Genomic DNA, 15,207 nt, shown 5'->3' with positions numbered 1-15,207 from the left:
ATGAGTAGACCCAATAATTCACAGGTAACGGATGGATGCATGAAATGTCATTTCTTATTACACCTCCTTATTTTTTGTCTTTGTGATATTCTGTACAGTTTTTAATTTTCATTTTATTTTATTTTATGTTACTGATTAATGGTGCTGATCATACGAGGGTGTAGTGGTTAGAGCTCTTGCCACTGCAGCAAGAAGACCCGGGTTCGCGACCCAGTCGGAACAAGGCTCTTTCTGCATGGAGTTTGCATGTTCTCCCCTGTGTGCGTGGGATTTTTCCGGGTTCTCCAGCTTCCCCTGCACAGTCCAAAAACATGGGGATTAGGCTAATTGGACACTCTAAATTGACCGTGGGTGTGAGTGTGGATGGTTGTTCGTCTCCATATGTGGCCCTGTGATGGACTCTCGCTCTGTCCATTATGTACCTCGCCTATCAACCCATGTCAGCTGAGATTGGCACAGCACCGCGACCCTCATGTGAAGGATAGAGCGGTAGAAAAATGGATTGAAGTTCGTACAAAGCTTGACAACATTATCTGTTTCTCTCGTTTCCTCCCTCAGGGTGGACATTCATCGGAAGGAAAATGCAGGTGCGGCAGAAAAGGCCATCACCATTCACTCGACCCCCGAGGGCTGCTCCGCCGCCTGCCGCATGATCCTGGAAATCATGCAGAAGGAAGCCAGTGAGACCAAGACGTAAGTCTGCACTCCAGCACGACACGCACGCACACACAAACATTAAGAAGTGCTAAAATGAACGGACTCAAATGTGCTTATGCAGAGCATCGTAGATACACTTCTGCCGAGAGATTAGCCACAAAGTCTGCGCGTCCATAATCTCATCCTTTAACCTACCTGTGCATCTTTTAATCTCACTGCGCTTACTCTGGCTTTGACCACTAACAAAGTAAACGACAGTGCACATGACACACTCACATAGACAAACATGTGATTGGAGATTAGCATATAAGAGACAAGGCCGACGTGACACTTTTAACGAGACCCTGAACCTTTTAAACTCTAAATTTCTGCTTGATGTAAAGATGAACCACCCACCTGTAACACAGAAAAACAGTGTTTGTCTTAATGTATGTGTTGAGTGTGTTGTTTATTGAGGGGGTAACACTACTTTACATCACACCTGAGATTTAGAGGAAGATTGCATTTGAAAATAAACATATTTCCACTTCCTTACTTACTTACTAGTAAGTTATTTGATCATCTGGTGGTTAGTAGCACTGTGTGCAAGTTAATATACACAACATTTAGAATTGGTTGAAGATTTAATTCTTGTCACATTTTGATGTAATAACCTGGTATCACAGTTAAACGGATGTCAATTTGTTTTGCCCAGTCAATTTGCTCAAATCCAGCGGAATCAAAGCCTTGACTATTTCCTCTTTTATCTGCTTGTATTAGGTTGTTATAGAACAGTTGGATGTTTTATGAAATGTGCGACAAAAGAGGAAGAACTGGGGGAAACGGTGAATGCTGTAAAAGAAATAATAAAATTGCACTACTCAGAAAACATCACAGCTCAAATCACAGTGAACGACCACCAGCATTTTCGTGGTTTTTTTTCTGTTGAATTTCAATGCGCCTGTTTTGGATTGCTAAAGTCAAAAAGCATCTACCAAATGTGTGCGCTGTGATCTCATGAGAAGCCAGTCAGTTGGTCTGATTCACCTTCATCTGTCAAACCTGCTCTCACGGGTCACAATTACTTCCACACCTGCCTTCACCTTTGCTGCCACACACCCTGTAATTTCACTGAGCCCAAGGAGGAGAGGCGTAACACACAGTGAAACCTGAGCCACTAAACTTGGCCTCGAAACTCACAACACTGATATCGCCCCTGACTTGTCCCACTGCCTACCCCAAACAAATTTCACTCTACAGCACAGAAAATATACTCACTGATCAAAGCCCCAAAACACACACAGCCTATCATTTTCCTGTGAAGGATGTAAGAATAATCTATATTATTCTTACATCCTTTTAATGGCCTTATACATCCGCACTGGTTCATACACAGAGGGCCTGTTGTTTGTGCTTTATTAATCAGTAATGCATCATTTCAGTGGATATTTTCTATAACTCCATTAATGTTTCTTTGAAGAAAATAGAGACAAACTCTTAAAACTGTCACAGGATTTAAATAAGGGGGAGGATGAGTGGGAAATATGTTAGAAAATTCCATTCCATTTATTTGTATAGCACCAAATCACAACATCCATTACCTCAAAGGCAATGTACATAGTAAGGCAGAAACCTCCCTTTTAACAGGAAGACATCTCTGACAGAACCAGACTCCAGAAAAATGGGGGACAGAGGAGAGGAAGGGGACAGAAAGGACAAGAGGGAGGTGGAGTAGAGGCAGAAGAGGGAGAGACCAGGAGCAGAGATATAACATCAAGTTATCCGTTTAAACGAGACGGTTCTGAATCAGTGACGACATGTTTGTAGAAATCTACAATGTCATTTATACAAGCAGCAGCAGAGATGGCTATTAAAAACGATACCGATATCAACTTTAATTGTCGCATAATAACAATGGCGATGATATGATATAATATAATAATAATAATAATAGCCTCGAAACTGGATCTGGACCCTGCAGCCTGCAAGATGAGGAGAGATAGAGAGAGAGAGGGAGGACAGGAAGGAAAAGACACAAACTAGGGAGAGAAAGAACAAAACGGTCTTAGTTTGCTGGGTTTAAATTAAAATTTTTATAAGGTTTGATAGTCTGCAAAGAAAAATATCAGTTAGAAATGTAATCTTCCCTCATTTCTTCATATCAGGGACCTGAGAGACATTTTAGGGTTTGAATTCAAGCTTTCAACTTTAAACCCTTAAAAAAATACAGAACAAGTTTGTTTGTTTGTTTTTAAATGAAGCACCACATCTGCACCAGAACGGATTCCTCTTGGTATTTCTCTCTGAAATCTGTGAGAACAAACAAAAGTCCGGATCTTACACAGTAGTTACACTCACGTCTTAACATAGTTGCCCCGTGCCAACAGCGGCACGTCCAGCCGGGCAGCTGTCCACATGACTGTCCATCCCTGTCACAGCATCACATTCCTCACGCTACGTCAGCGACACACAGCAGAACTTTGTCTGTCCTAACCTGTGTGTGTGTGTGTGTTCCTCTCTGTGTGTGTGTGTGTGTGTTCCTCTCTGTGTGTAGGACGGAGGAGTTCCCTCTAAAAATCCTGGCCCACAACAGCCTGATTGGTCGGCTGATTGGTAAGGACGGCCGCAACCTGAAGAAAATCGAAGAGGAGACAGGGACCAAGATAACCATCTCCTCGTGAGTCACCTCCCGTCTGTGACACTTGCTCAAAGTGCTTTCTCTGCATCTGCACTACGGGCCGCACGAGCTTTAGTAAGAAACATGCAAACTCACTGGAGCGCTTCTGAAAACGGCAAAAACAACAGCGCAAATCAGTCCTGAGCAATTACCAACATGACCCACACACACACACACACAGACACACAGATAGAGGCCGCTCTTCACCCTCTGCTCTACAAAACATCCACTGCACTTAAATCTTGTGTTGTATATCTATTTTTTAAGGTTGCGCTACTCATCCAGGCTGCATCCAAGAAGCTTGGAGCTGTGTGGTGCAGGAACAGCAGCTGCTGTGACTGGCACACGGGGGCATGTACACAGACAGTCGTCCAGGGAGCACCTTTATTTATTCTGATATTGGACAATGACGGTTCTATTTATTCGCGAGAAGCCAAAATCGATTTTTTTGCAACCCTCTTGAGCAGCTCGGCTTATTTTTAGCAGTTGAATCCACTCCTTAAGACTCTTGTTGGGGTTTCCTGGCGTACTGCGCTGTACAGGGAAACACAGGGAGCCTTCGTCAGCATTGTGTGGACTTATTTGTTAGTGGTTGGAATAAAACGGACCTTTGTTTATGTTTCAGAGTTACACACTCTAGCTTTACGACTAATGCGCTGTTGTGTCTCCACGAGCTCTGAGAACATAATGTGCCTTGAGGAGGAGACGGGGAGGTGGAGTGAGACAAAGAGAGAAGATTCAAACAATGCACTCAGTATTGATGGTTCTATGCAAACCCACTGAGAGCACCTGCTCTGTCCTGTATTACCAAGGAAAGAATAGATTGGGTTTTCTTTGCTTTAAAAGCCTAAAGGCACTATATTTTTACATTTTCCAATGTAACTGCTTTGTGAAGAGTTTGCTTATTTTATTCATAAAACAGGCCAGAATTGATTTTTGAAGAAGTGGAGTTATTGTCAGTATCACTGTTGTTTTTCCACTCAAGACTACACAATGATAACTCAAGGTCAAAGCTGCAAACGAAGCATGTGAAAGGATTTGGTGCAAAGGTTTTTCTTCTAATGAATTTAAAAAAAATAAATTTGATTTTGTTTTTTAAAGTTACAGTAAGCAGAATTGCTGGGGGGGAAAAAACACGGTTGATTGTAGAGTTACCTCTGTGTGTTATTAGCATTCTCACAAATAAGCTGGTGTTGTATTGCACATGTTCTATTGCACGCCGTTCCCTTTTTAATGTTTCTTTGCAGAAAAGGAGGCAGGTTTCTGAGAAGGACTTGTCTGCAGAGTAGTGGAAAAGCTAATAGGATTGCCCACTCTCACTCTCTCTCTCTCTCTCTCTCCCTCTCCCCCTCCCTCTCTCTCTCTCACTCATCTACCCCTGTGATGTGATTGGTCAAAAGCCGATGGGACAGGTTTAGTTGTGAGGCTGTAAACAAAGCCCATAGCAGGTGTGGATGGGTTTTTCTCCCCCAGTTCACTGGATTTTTATTATGCTGAAAGGTCGTTGTGGAATTATTGATCAATAATGCCAAATGATCTTGCTGACTGTACCTTTAATTGAATGCTATGTCATATGTGCCAGCACCTCTGAAATGATTTTGTCATCTTATGTGTGTTTTTGGCGATGAAGCTAATTGGCGTGTTTCCACGAGTGCCGCTCGACCCGCCTCGGCCCAGCACGGTTATTTTTGCTTTTCCATTAGCGATAGTACTTTTTTTATAGTACCTGCTCAGGTGAGGTTCCAAGCTATCTGTGACGTCGTCAGACTGCCGTGCACTGATTGGTCAGAGTGCCGTCACGGGGAGAGGCACAAGAATCAAACTACACAATGTCAAACTGTAGATCACTTAAAAAGACTTAACAATCCTGACAATGTGCGTTTATCTCCAACATTTAGCAGGGAAATGTCTAAAAAAAAGCTGTTGAATTTAGCGACAGCACTGCTGAAAGCAAAGAGCCATATCACAGCCCCTGTCGCTGTATTTTAGTTCAGACAGAGTCTGTGCTCCGGTCCTGCAGGAAATACTGAAGTAATCTTTGTCATTAACTGATTCTAATGATTCAGCACATCGAAAACAACTGCTTTACAAGTCACTCGTCACTAGTTTGTGTGTGTCGCGTGTAAAATGAAGTCATGGCAGTTATACGGCAGGCGCGCTGTGATGACTCCGCCCAAACCCAAGCAAACCGTGTCAATGAGGTACTAAGTAGTGAAAAAACACCACAAGAGATCTTTTTAACCATTGGTCCCATATGATGTAAATGCTTGAAGTTGCATGATGGGAAGTGTAGTTTCCAGTGTTTTTTGAGATTAGGCCTGGGGAGCTGGAGAGCCTTTGTATTCTTTTCTTCTTCTTTTTTCACTCTCCTCCTTATGAATCACTAGATTGTTTTTGTTTTTCTTGCTGACCAACACATGTTGATGGTAGTTTTGATGTTGACACACAGCTTTCTGTAGCACTTAAGTTAGATCAACAGGAAATCCAGTTAAATAACAACTCGGTCACCTCCACTGATTGGGAGACCGTGAGCAGAATATTAGCAGGCCCGTTTTCTTTTATTTCTGTTTCCATATGCATGTACTCATGTCTCTTTCTCTCTCTTCACCTCTCTTCCAGGTTACAAGACTTAACCATTTACAACCCAGAGAGGACCATCACTATCAGGGGCAGCCTTGAGGCGATTTGTAAGGCCGAGGAGTTGATCATGAAGAAACTGAGGGAAGCCTATGAGAACGACATTGCTGCTTTAAATGTAAGCTCATCCCCAGCTGTTTGTGTGTGTGTGTGAGTGTGTGTGCGTGTGTGTGTTTCAGGATCTCAGGCTGACTCACACAGAGTGACAGGTGAACAGCGGAGAAGAGTGATGATATACAGCAGGATAATATCACGTCCCCATTCAGGACCTGTTAACCACCAGGATGAGCAATGCCCGTTGTTGTGTGTTTGGTAAACGGATAACAGTAAACGATCGCTGCTGAATGGCTCATCGGTGACTCGAGTTTTAGAGGACAGCACGTCTGTGGACATGAGTGTGTGTGTGTGTGTCTCTCTGTTCCACGGAGGCTCTGACTCATGCTCACCTCCCTGCTGTGTGTGTGTGTGTGTCTGTGTGTGCCTGTGTTCCCGCTGTAACACACTGCGTTTCCCAGCATACATCTGATATCTGTAGGCCGCTCTCTCGCACAGCTCCTCTTTCACACTGCTGCCCTGATGACATCACCAGTGCTGCAGTCAGAAAGGTCAATGACAGAGGAATGTAAACTGTGATGATAATGCACATCTCGTGCATGACTGAGGTTGTGTTAACAGTGTTGATGTTGTAAAGTGTGGAAAGGATTCGGATGCAGTAGCAGCATGTCTGTCTGTAGTTTTCCTTTGCTACGGCCACACAAACTCTCTCGTGTCTACATTAGTGTCTTCATTTTCATTATCCAAATATTGGCTCAGAAATAATCATCAAGAAGCAGCACACAGCATGCGGTTAAATAGTTCTGGCTGGTGTGAGCCGTTCTGGCACCTGTTCTCGGCCGAGTGTCTACAGTAAGCGATGAGGGCCATCTAGCGTGATACTGTGGCTATTACACAGGAACTCACTCGGGGAACATGGAAGTGAAAGGAGAGCGCTTGTCCTGAAACCAGAATAGCTGACTTGACTTTGAGGGAGGAATATTTTTGTCACACTGTTACAACACCAAACTGTCCTGTGGAAACCACGTTTAAAGGAGCTGAGAGAAGCTGAATCTTTTGTTTTTCACATTATATAGTGGTTTTTCTAAAAATATCTTTTTTTTTTGGCTCAGACGTTGGAGTTGGAGTTCCTTGTGCCATAAAGAAACACTGAAACATTGAAAATAATGTGTAAATGGAAATCAATGACACCTTTATTTGAGGGAGTGATAGTTAAAACATGTTTTACTCAGTTTACTCAGCAAAGGCTAAAGATATTTTTTTAACAATCAGTGAATCTGCCAAAGGAAACTTGAAAAACTGCATGTTGAAATACACACATGAGATATTTTTAATTTCATGTAACAAATGAAGAGAAGCAAGAATCTGGAAGATTTTACAGGATTAATAATTTAACTCGTAGTGCACAGGTGCACCTGTGGTAAATTACTGTGTGGGAATAATACACAACTCCTTATATGGACATCCTGGGTGTGTGTGTCTATAGGTCACATCTTCAGGCTTTCTAATAATTTTTTTTCGTGTTTTTGAGTAAAAGTTATGATCAATTTTAAAATTGCATTTTTAGTAGTGCTAGTAGTAGCGATAATTGTGCAAATAGACCCTTTTTCTTTCATTTTTTTTCATAAAAACGAGCCAAGCGAACTTTGAGGTGTGTTTATATAGTTGGTGAAAATGGAAAAAGAAATGTCATCAGATTGTCTAGGTTGTGTTAAAAAAAAGATAAGACACTCCATATTTTAAATGTAGCGTCTGTATATGCTGTACATTTGAACATAGTAATGGAAGAAAAAGCAGCCTAAATGCTCTGTGTTCTCAGGGTTAAAGGATAATTGAACAGTCTGATTATATTTAACCCCTTGACCTTGAAGTTGATGTAAAAGCGGGGGAATTAAAATCTTTTTTATTCCCTGTGGGCCCAGATAAAGTGTGCTTAAAAATAGTCTTAATAATAGTTTATTTATATATGTATACAACAGGCTAATCTGTAAAACCTTGAATCTTAATGACACCCTAGTGCAGGGGTGGGCAATTATTTTCCACAAGGGGCCACATGAGAAACAAAAAATATCGTTGAGGGCCGAGCCAAATTTGAATTCATTTTAATTTAATTAAAGCAGTAAATTGTATTGTTTTGGTGTAAATTGGGCAGCATACAAACACACAATAAACACAATTACTAACCAACTCTATTGAAAATATCAAATGACTACACTATATAATGAATACTATTATACTATACTACTGTGGGCCGTAAAATGCCCACGTCTGCCCTAGTGTATCATCTTGTGTCTGGTTCCTCGTAACACTAAAATCACCATCTCTTGCTTTTTCTCTGCGTCTGTGCAGCAACAGGCCAACCTGATCCCAGGCTTGAACCTCAACGCTCTGGGCATCTTCTCCTCTGGTCTGCCAGTGCTGCCCCCTGCTGCTGGACCACATGGTGTTGTGCCCCCTGTGGCACCAGCAGGATACAACCCATTCTTAGTGAGTAAGCCCCCCCACCCCCTTTTTTTTTCACACAGCCATAAGAGGTGGCGGCAAGACAAAATAGTCTTTTGTTTTCTTTTTTCTTTTCTTTATTGAATGTCTCTCTGGCCAGCAAAACATTGCAGGGATTAGAATTTATGTGGGGAAGCAATTTGATTCAGGTTCTACCAGACCACTTTTTGAAAACTAAAAAAAAGAAAACACTTACTTATACATAGTACTTATGACTAGCACTTTATTGTTTGGCTTGCTAAATGATATGTAATGTAATGTCAAAAACAATGCTGTGTTGACTTATAATGATGTATACAGCTTGAAACACCCAGAACTTCCCATTCTCTCATCCCCTCAGATGAGTCAGGTAATTGTTAAACAAAGTCTCTACTCATTGCCCGATGAGTGTGAGTCTAATTGGCGTGAGACGCTGTGTGAGAATGTAATAACATTTTGTTGTTGTTGTTGTTGTTGTGTTTATCAGTGTTAGGCCCTGAGTCTGATCTGCTTGTTTTTTTCTTCCAGAGTCACTCTCCACATCTCAGTGGCCTGTACGGGGTTCCTCCAGCAAGTGCCATCCCCCACCAGCACTCAGTAAGTTCAGTCCAATCCAACTTTATTTACAAAAGTGCTGTACACAGACATAAAAGACAGTAACACAATAACAAAGTGTAAAAGCAAACATCTCAAACTGAGTTAAAAGTCAAAGAGAAAAACATGTGTTTTAAGAGAGGACTTAATAACAGGAAGTGAGTCGTCCTGCCTGATGTGCAAAAACAACTCATTCCACAGTTTCGGAGCGGCGACTGAAAATGCACAGTCGCCTCTAAGCTTCCTTTTTGTCTTAGGGACGACTAACAGTGACTGATCTGCCGACCTGAGAGAGCGCGGGGTAGCTTACCGCTGAAGCAGGTCGGACAGATACTGTGGGGCAAGACCATGAAGACATTTAAAAACAAATGAAAGAATTTTTAAATCAATCCGGAAAACGAACCGGGAGCCAGTGGAGTGCTGCTAAAACTGGAGTCATGTGCTCTCGTTTTTTCGTACCAGTTAAAAGCAGAGCAGCGGCGTTTTGAACCAACTGTAGTCGAGCGAGTGATGTCTGGCTAAGAGCAACATAGAGGGCATTGCACTAGTCCAAGTGAGTTGTGATAAAATCATGGAATGCCGAGGAGAAAACGGGAGTTGTCTGAGTTGAAAGTTCCCCTAAAATCTACAGTACCGCATAGTTAAAGCCTAGTTTACACAACACCGTTTTCATCTGATAATCTGGGTTTTTGCAATGAGAGTTAATCTCCCCTAATTGGCATGCGATAAAAAAAAAAAATTGCTAATTGTGACATATTCAAACGTCCCTCTCTCTCTCTCTCTCTGGCGTGTCTCAGGACCAGATCTCATTTCCAGCATGATAGTAATGTTATCTGATTCTGCGATGACTTCAACCACCAGAGCAATCAGAGACCAGGGCTGGGTGATGGTGGCTGAAACCTTAACAGGAATACAACACCAGTCCATCAGAGAGATGACAAGAGGAGGGAAAAAAAGAAAAAAAGAAATACAACCTTAAAAAACGTGACAGAGATCACAGACCACAGACAACAGACATACTTCTCATGTGTTTCTGTTGTTCTATAAGCTCAAGAAGCTTTTGAAATGTTGCACTCTGACCATTTTTTCGTGTTAAGAAAAAACTGAACACTCTACAGTGTAGACCAAATCGATAAAATAAAATAAAAATAAAAAACATACTGTAAATAATGTATTACTGCAACTTGCAGTCAGCATGCTGTGTTGGACGGTGGGGTCAGGCATTCCTACCTACCATCGCTGAGTCACCAGCACACCACAGATATGTCTGGAAAGGAAACTTCACAGTTGTAGCTCATAAAAATTGACTCCACAAACGTCCAGTACACAAGTGTTTCCATGCTAAGAAAAACAAAAACACAGGGCAACCATGTGCACCAACAGGAAATATTCCATTCATCCTTTACCCAGAGGCAGAAAACCCTCACACAGAGCCAAATCATTTAAAGCTGAAATAGACAAATGTTTGACTTAAATCTGTAATTATATTGTTAAACCTGCACAAAGAACTGTGTTATTCACCTGGTTGCTGTCATGTTTTTTATGCATTAGTGCTTATAATGACCACCATGAGGAAGAGAATATAGAAAAAAGAGTGATGTGTGTTTTTTTTCTCAGCAACAGGCTCCAGAACAGGAGGTTGTCTACCTCTTTATTCCAACTCAGGCAGTCGGGGCCTTGATCGGGAAGAAGGGCCAGCACATCAAGCAGCTCGCCCACTTTGCTGGAGCCTCCATCAAGGTGAGTTTAGTTACCCTGCTGACCTCAGTGATCGGGGAGGAAGAGGACACTCAGACCGTCTCTCACCAGCATGAAAGAAAATGAGTGGACACATTACAAATTAAACAGGTTGTTAAGTAGGGAGTGAGTCGTGGCTGAGTCAGCAGCGCAACATGGGCCACAGCTGAGCATGTTATTTATTTATGGTCAAAAACAAAGAAAAGTGGGGATGACTCTTGAGCAGAGCATTTCAGAAAGCCCCCGAAGTCCCGTCTGCGGAGGTGAGACAGCTGCTCGGTAAATCCTCGAGGCACGTAATCCCCGGTGTTTGAGTTTCTCAGATGATTCAGTGGTTTGCTTTGAGCACCAAAGTTTTCACCATCTTTTCTCCTTATATGACTCCAATACTTGTGTGTGTGTGTGTGTGTGTGTGTGTTTGTCAGATTGCCCCAGCTGAGAGCCCAGACGTTGCTGAGAGAATGGTTATCATTATTGGAACTCCAGAGGCCCAGTTTAAGGTAAAACATCATGAATGTGTGTAGAATGTATACATATATATATATATATATATATATATATATAAGGTAATAGTTTAAGTTTAAGTGTGAATTAAAAAAAAATTTTAAATTGTGCTAAAATTCATAATCTTTATTATTTTGTCCTGTGCAGTATCTTAGTAAACAGCAGTGGATCACTGTGTGTCCCCATTTTCCCCAGTCTCTCCTTGCCTCATACCCTCCTCTGTATTCCAGGCCCAAGGTCGGATATTTGGGAAGCTGAAAGAGGAGAACTTCTTCTCGGCGAAGGAGGAGGTCAAGCTGGAGACGCACATCAAGGTTCCTTCAACTGCAGCTGGCAGGGTCATCGGTAAAGGAGGCAAGACGGTCAGTTCAAACTGGATTGATTTATATTGACTTGAACTGTCTCAATTGTTTACTGGATCCTCACAAGTATCAGAAATCTTGTGTTAAATATTCTGCTACTTTTTTTTTTTAACCTTATAAGCTCACGAATGTATATGTATACACTATATGTATGTATATATATATATATATATACATATATATGTATACATATATATATATATATATATATATATATATATATATATATATATATACATATACGATATATGCAAGTGACACCTTATTTGTGAGTGAGTGATTTCATAGTGTTTTTACTATGTGAGGCTGAGGTGATGACCCTGACGTCTGTGTCTGTGTTTAAGGTCAATGACCTCCAAAGCCTTACGAGTGCAGAGGTCATCGTACCACGGGACCAAACTCCAGACGAGAATGACGAGGTCTTTGTGAAAATCATTGGGCATTTCTTTGCCAGCCAGGTACCAAAAAAAAAAGATTTCAATGATTTACCTTGTTTTGCATAGTGCAGTAGTAACAATGCAGTAGAATGTAATCCATAACAATTACATGTTCTAATAAGAGGTAAACTGTAGTCTGTACTAACAATGCTGAAGAAAAACAACAGACGGTCAAGTTCAGGTTTGTGACTATGACAGCCTGTCTAGAGTCTGGACCAGAGATCATTCAAAAAAGTCTCACCCCACAAAATACACTGGTTGTGGAACGGCATCTCCGATCCAGCGTCGTGGCTGACATGCATCCACTCTAGTCAATGTGTCAGAGTACACCGGTTGAGAAGTCTGCGTAACGGCTGCGTGTCGGGTCTGCCGACTAGCGGGAGGTCGGAGTGGATACACACTTCTGTTTCTGTCAGATGCCGCAACAGAGCTGCATAAATACAGCAGAATTCATCCGATTTCCTCTTCTGTGTTGACGCCACTTAAATACATCACAGAAAGGATTCTTGCTCCTGCTTGTTCAGTCGGTAAAAGAAATACTGCTCGGTTTGTTGTGTTTACAACACAAATCCATTGTTCTGCAACCAGTATATTTTGGAGGTGAAACATAAAATGTTTTTTTGCATTTGAACATGTAATATAACATAAAGGCCCTTTGTCTAAATTACATATAAAATGCATATTCTAAGGTGACGAAAAAGAGTTTTATTTTAAAGTGATTATACACTTATACACATGTCGATGAAGGTAATTGCTTACAATACAATTTATGCCTAAAAAATGTACTGCATGGAGGGTTTATTGGCACTCCTTTAAGGTTTTCTTTTATTTTTTTACTATCACACATCAGTGCACAAGCATATCACAGTCCTCATCACCAGTTGGAGTTTGCTCAGTTGTCATGGAGATGGACCTATGTGTGAAATCATGACAGCGACTCAACTTTCTGATCCGTCTCCATGGCAACTGCGCACACTTTCTCCCCTGACAGAGACTGTGTTGAAAGTTCCCTGGTGTTGTTTGAGCTAATATTTCTGTGACGTGATCTTGTAGAGTAGGTACATCACACAGGACACAGAGTAACGTTAATAAAAAAAAAAAGAAAGAAGTCTTTTATCATACACTGTCATGTGTCATCCGTCAGCTCATCTTACATATGGTGTCTTTACAACAGACTGCACAGAGGAAGATCCGAGAGATCATACAGCAGGTCAAACAGCAGGAACAGAAACACCAGCAGGGAGCCGCCGTGTCACCGCACCACTCCAAGTGACCAGCAGGGCGGCTTCCGTGGGCGCCAGCCAATGAATGTAGCCCTCTCAAATGGACAGAGACCTACCCAGACTAAGGCCAAGGCCAAGGGGGACATGCAGGGCAGACCAGCAGCACCGGGATCAAAACCAAAGAACTTTACTATGGGGGAAGCAAGTGAGAGCCAAAGGCTGAGGGCATTGTGTGCACTGCCATCCCTGTGAGAGCAGATAGTGGGAGAAACCGTACTGATTTATTAAAATATCACACAGAAAAAGACCAAACAATAAAAAAAAAAAAAAAAAAATCTACAAGAAAGATGGAAATGGCAGAGAATTTGAACGGAACTGTTGTTTTCACAGTCAAAAAGGTAAACAGGAAATAGTATGTCGCCCTGCATAACGTTATCTCTTTAGGTGGACTAACATAGGCCTAACTAACGGTTTAAGCAACTGTGTTTAACACGAGCGTATAAAAGGCGTTGTTGTGATTGATATTTTTTCGTTTTTTGAAATTAGAGCGAGTGACAATGGACCTTCTCTTTGAGGTATTCAGATTGCGAGAATTGATATCCTTAGCAGTATTAATACAGAGTAGAAAAGTATATGGATGCACACTGAAAGTATGCGCTGTTGTTTTTCTTCCGAAATCACAGCGCAGCTCGGTGCCGTTTTTAATGTCGTGCTTGTTCAGGAGATTAAACAAACAAAAAAAGCGGTTTCCCTTGTTCGTTCACACTTGAGGCCACTGAAATCAAAGTAGACAAAAAAAAAAAACCCTATAAGTAAATATGACGGTGAATGGTTCTGAGTCTTTGTAACAAGCTGTGTGTGTGTGTGCCAACGCGAAAACGATAATGTCCCTTTTGAGATGTCTGTTCCCATTCATATCTGATGCTTCACATATTTCTCTCTTTTTTTAAATTTCTTTTCTTTCTTGCTAACTTCTGCCTCACTTTCTCATCACTCTCTCTCATCTGACATCATCTTTATTTAATAGGATAAAAATATTTGTTGTGAACAAACCTTTTTTTTTTAAGCCCTTTGATAACGTTGAGCTGACTGCCACGTTCACTCAACAGAAGTCAAACGGCACCAAGGGTTTTGTCTGTCTGCGTGTTTGTTTGTGTGTTTGTTTATTACTCTCCCGTTCTGTGCAGTCGTAGACTACATGTACATGAGGTCCTGACATGGAAAAAAAGATGTCTCTAAAGACAGATCAGAGCAAAAAAAAAAAAAGAAGAAGAAATTGACGTCTTAAAAAAGCAAAAAAGGTGCACCTTTGCTTGTTAACCGGCGACTAGTCGTTTTTGAATGTGCACTGCCACATGCTTGGCCTTATGAGGAAAAAAAAAACGTGAGCTGAGGACCCAGAAAAGGGGGAGATGGGAGAGTGCAGTCTTGTGGTGTGTGGAGTGGCAGTAAGGAAAAGCCCTAGGTCTAGTAGGTGTGGGTTGGTGGGGGGGCGAGGGGGCGAGGGGTGGCTGTACACACTGTATGACTTTTGGTACACACACAACCACAAACGTGACTGCAGCCGCGTTTTGGCTTTAACCCTGTCTTGTCAGGGAGCTTTTCTAAAATGGCATGACAGCCTGTGAATGTACAATATGCTTCCTTTTTAGAAAATATCACCCCCCGGCCCCCTCCTCCCCCCTGTTGTGCTCGGCAGCTCAGGCCAGACACACGGACACGGGCACAGACACAGACACAGACACACAAGTCAGTCAATGTCACTCTGAACGCTTTTCTCCTCACTTCACTTTTTGCCGTTTAATTTTTCTTTGGGCGAGCTGGCCGACTGCTCTGCGGCGAGCACGCTGGACACACACACAGAT

The 15,207-nt window shown here is 41.9% G+C and overlaps 1 protein-coding gene across 2 annotated transcripts in view; it reads left to right on the top strand.

Annotated features, from left to right (window-relative positions):
* Positions 1–15,207, top strand: part of igf2bp2a (insulin-like growth factor 2 mRNA binding protein 2a) — a 50,060-nt gene that overhangs the window by 31,731 nt on the left and 3,122 nt on the right. For both annotated transcript variants that reach the window (XM_058622229.1, XM_058622230.1), the window contains exons 7-16: positions 559–693; positions 3,191–3,313; positions 5,933–6,068; positions 8,354–8,491; positions 9,014–9,082; positions 10,697–10,819; positions 11,242–11,316; positions 11,551–11,682; positions 12,027–12,140; positions 13,294–15,207. The exon at positions 13,294–15,207 is cut by the window's right edge and continues 3,122 nt beyond it. In XM_058622229.1, the coding sequence (XP_058478212.1) occupies positions 559–693; positions 3,191–3,313; positions 5,933–6,068; positions 8,354–8,491; positions 9,014–9,082; positions 10,697–10,819; positions 11,242–11,316; positions 11,551–11,682; positions 12,027–12,140; positions 13,294–13,392 (1,144 nt within the window). In that variant the 3' untranslated portion in view covers positions 13,393–15,207. The remainder of the gene's footprint in view (positions 1–558; positions 694–3,190; positions 3,314–5,932; positions 6,069–8,353; positions 8,492–9,013; positions 9,083–10,696; positions 10,820–11,241; positions 11,317–11,550; positions 11,683–12,026; positions 12,141–13,293) is intronic.

Source organism: Solea solea, chromosome 2, assembly GCF_958295425.1.
Source record: "Solea solea chromosome 2, fSolSol10.1, whole genome shotgun sequence".
In the NCBI taxonomy this organism is placed as follows: domain Eukaryota; kingdom Metazoa; phylum Chordata; class Actinopteri; order Pleuronectiformes; family Soleidae; genus Solea; species Solea solea.
Note: the sequence above shows the minus strand (reverse complement) of the source record. Positions and strands in the feature narration are given on the sequence as shown.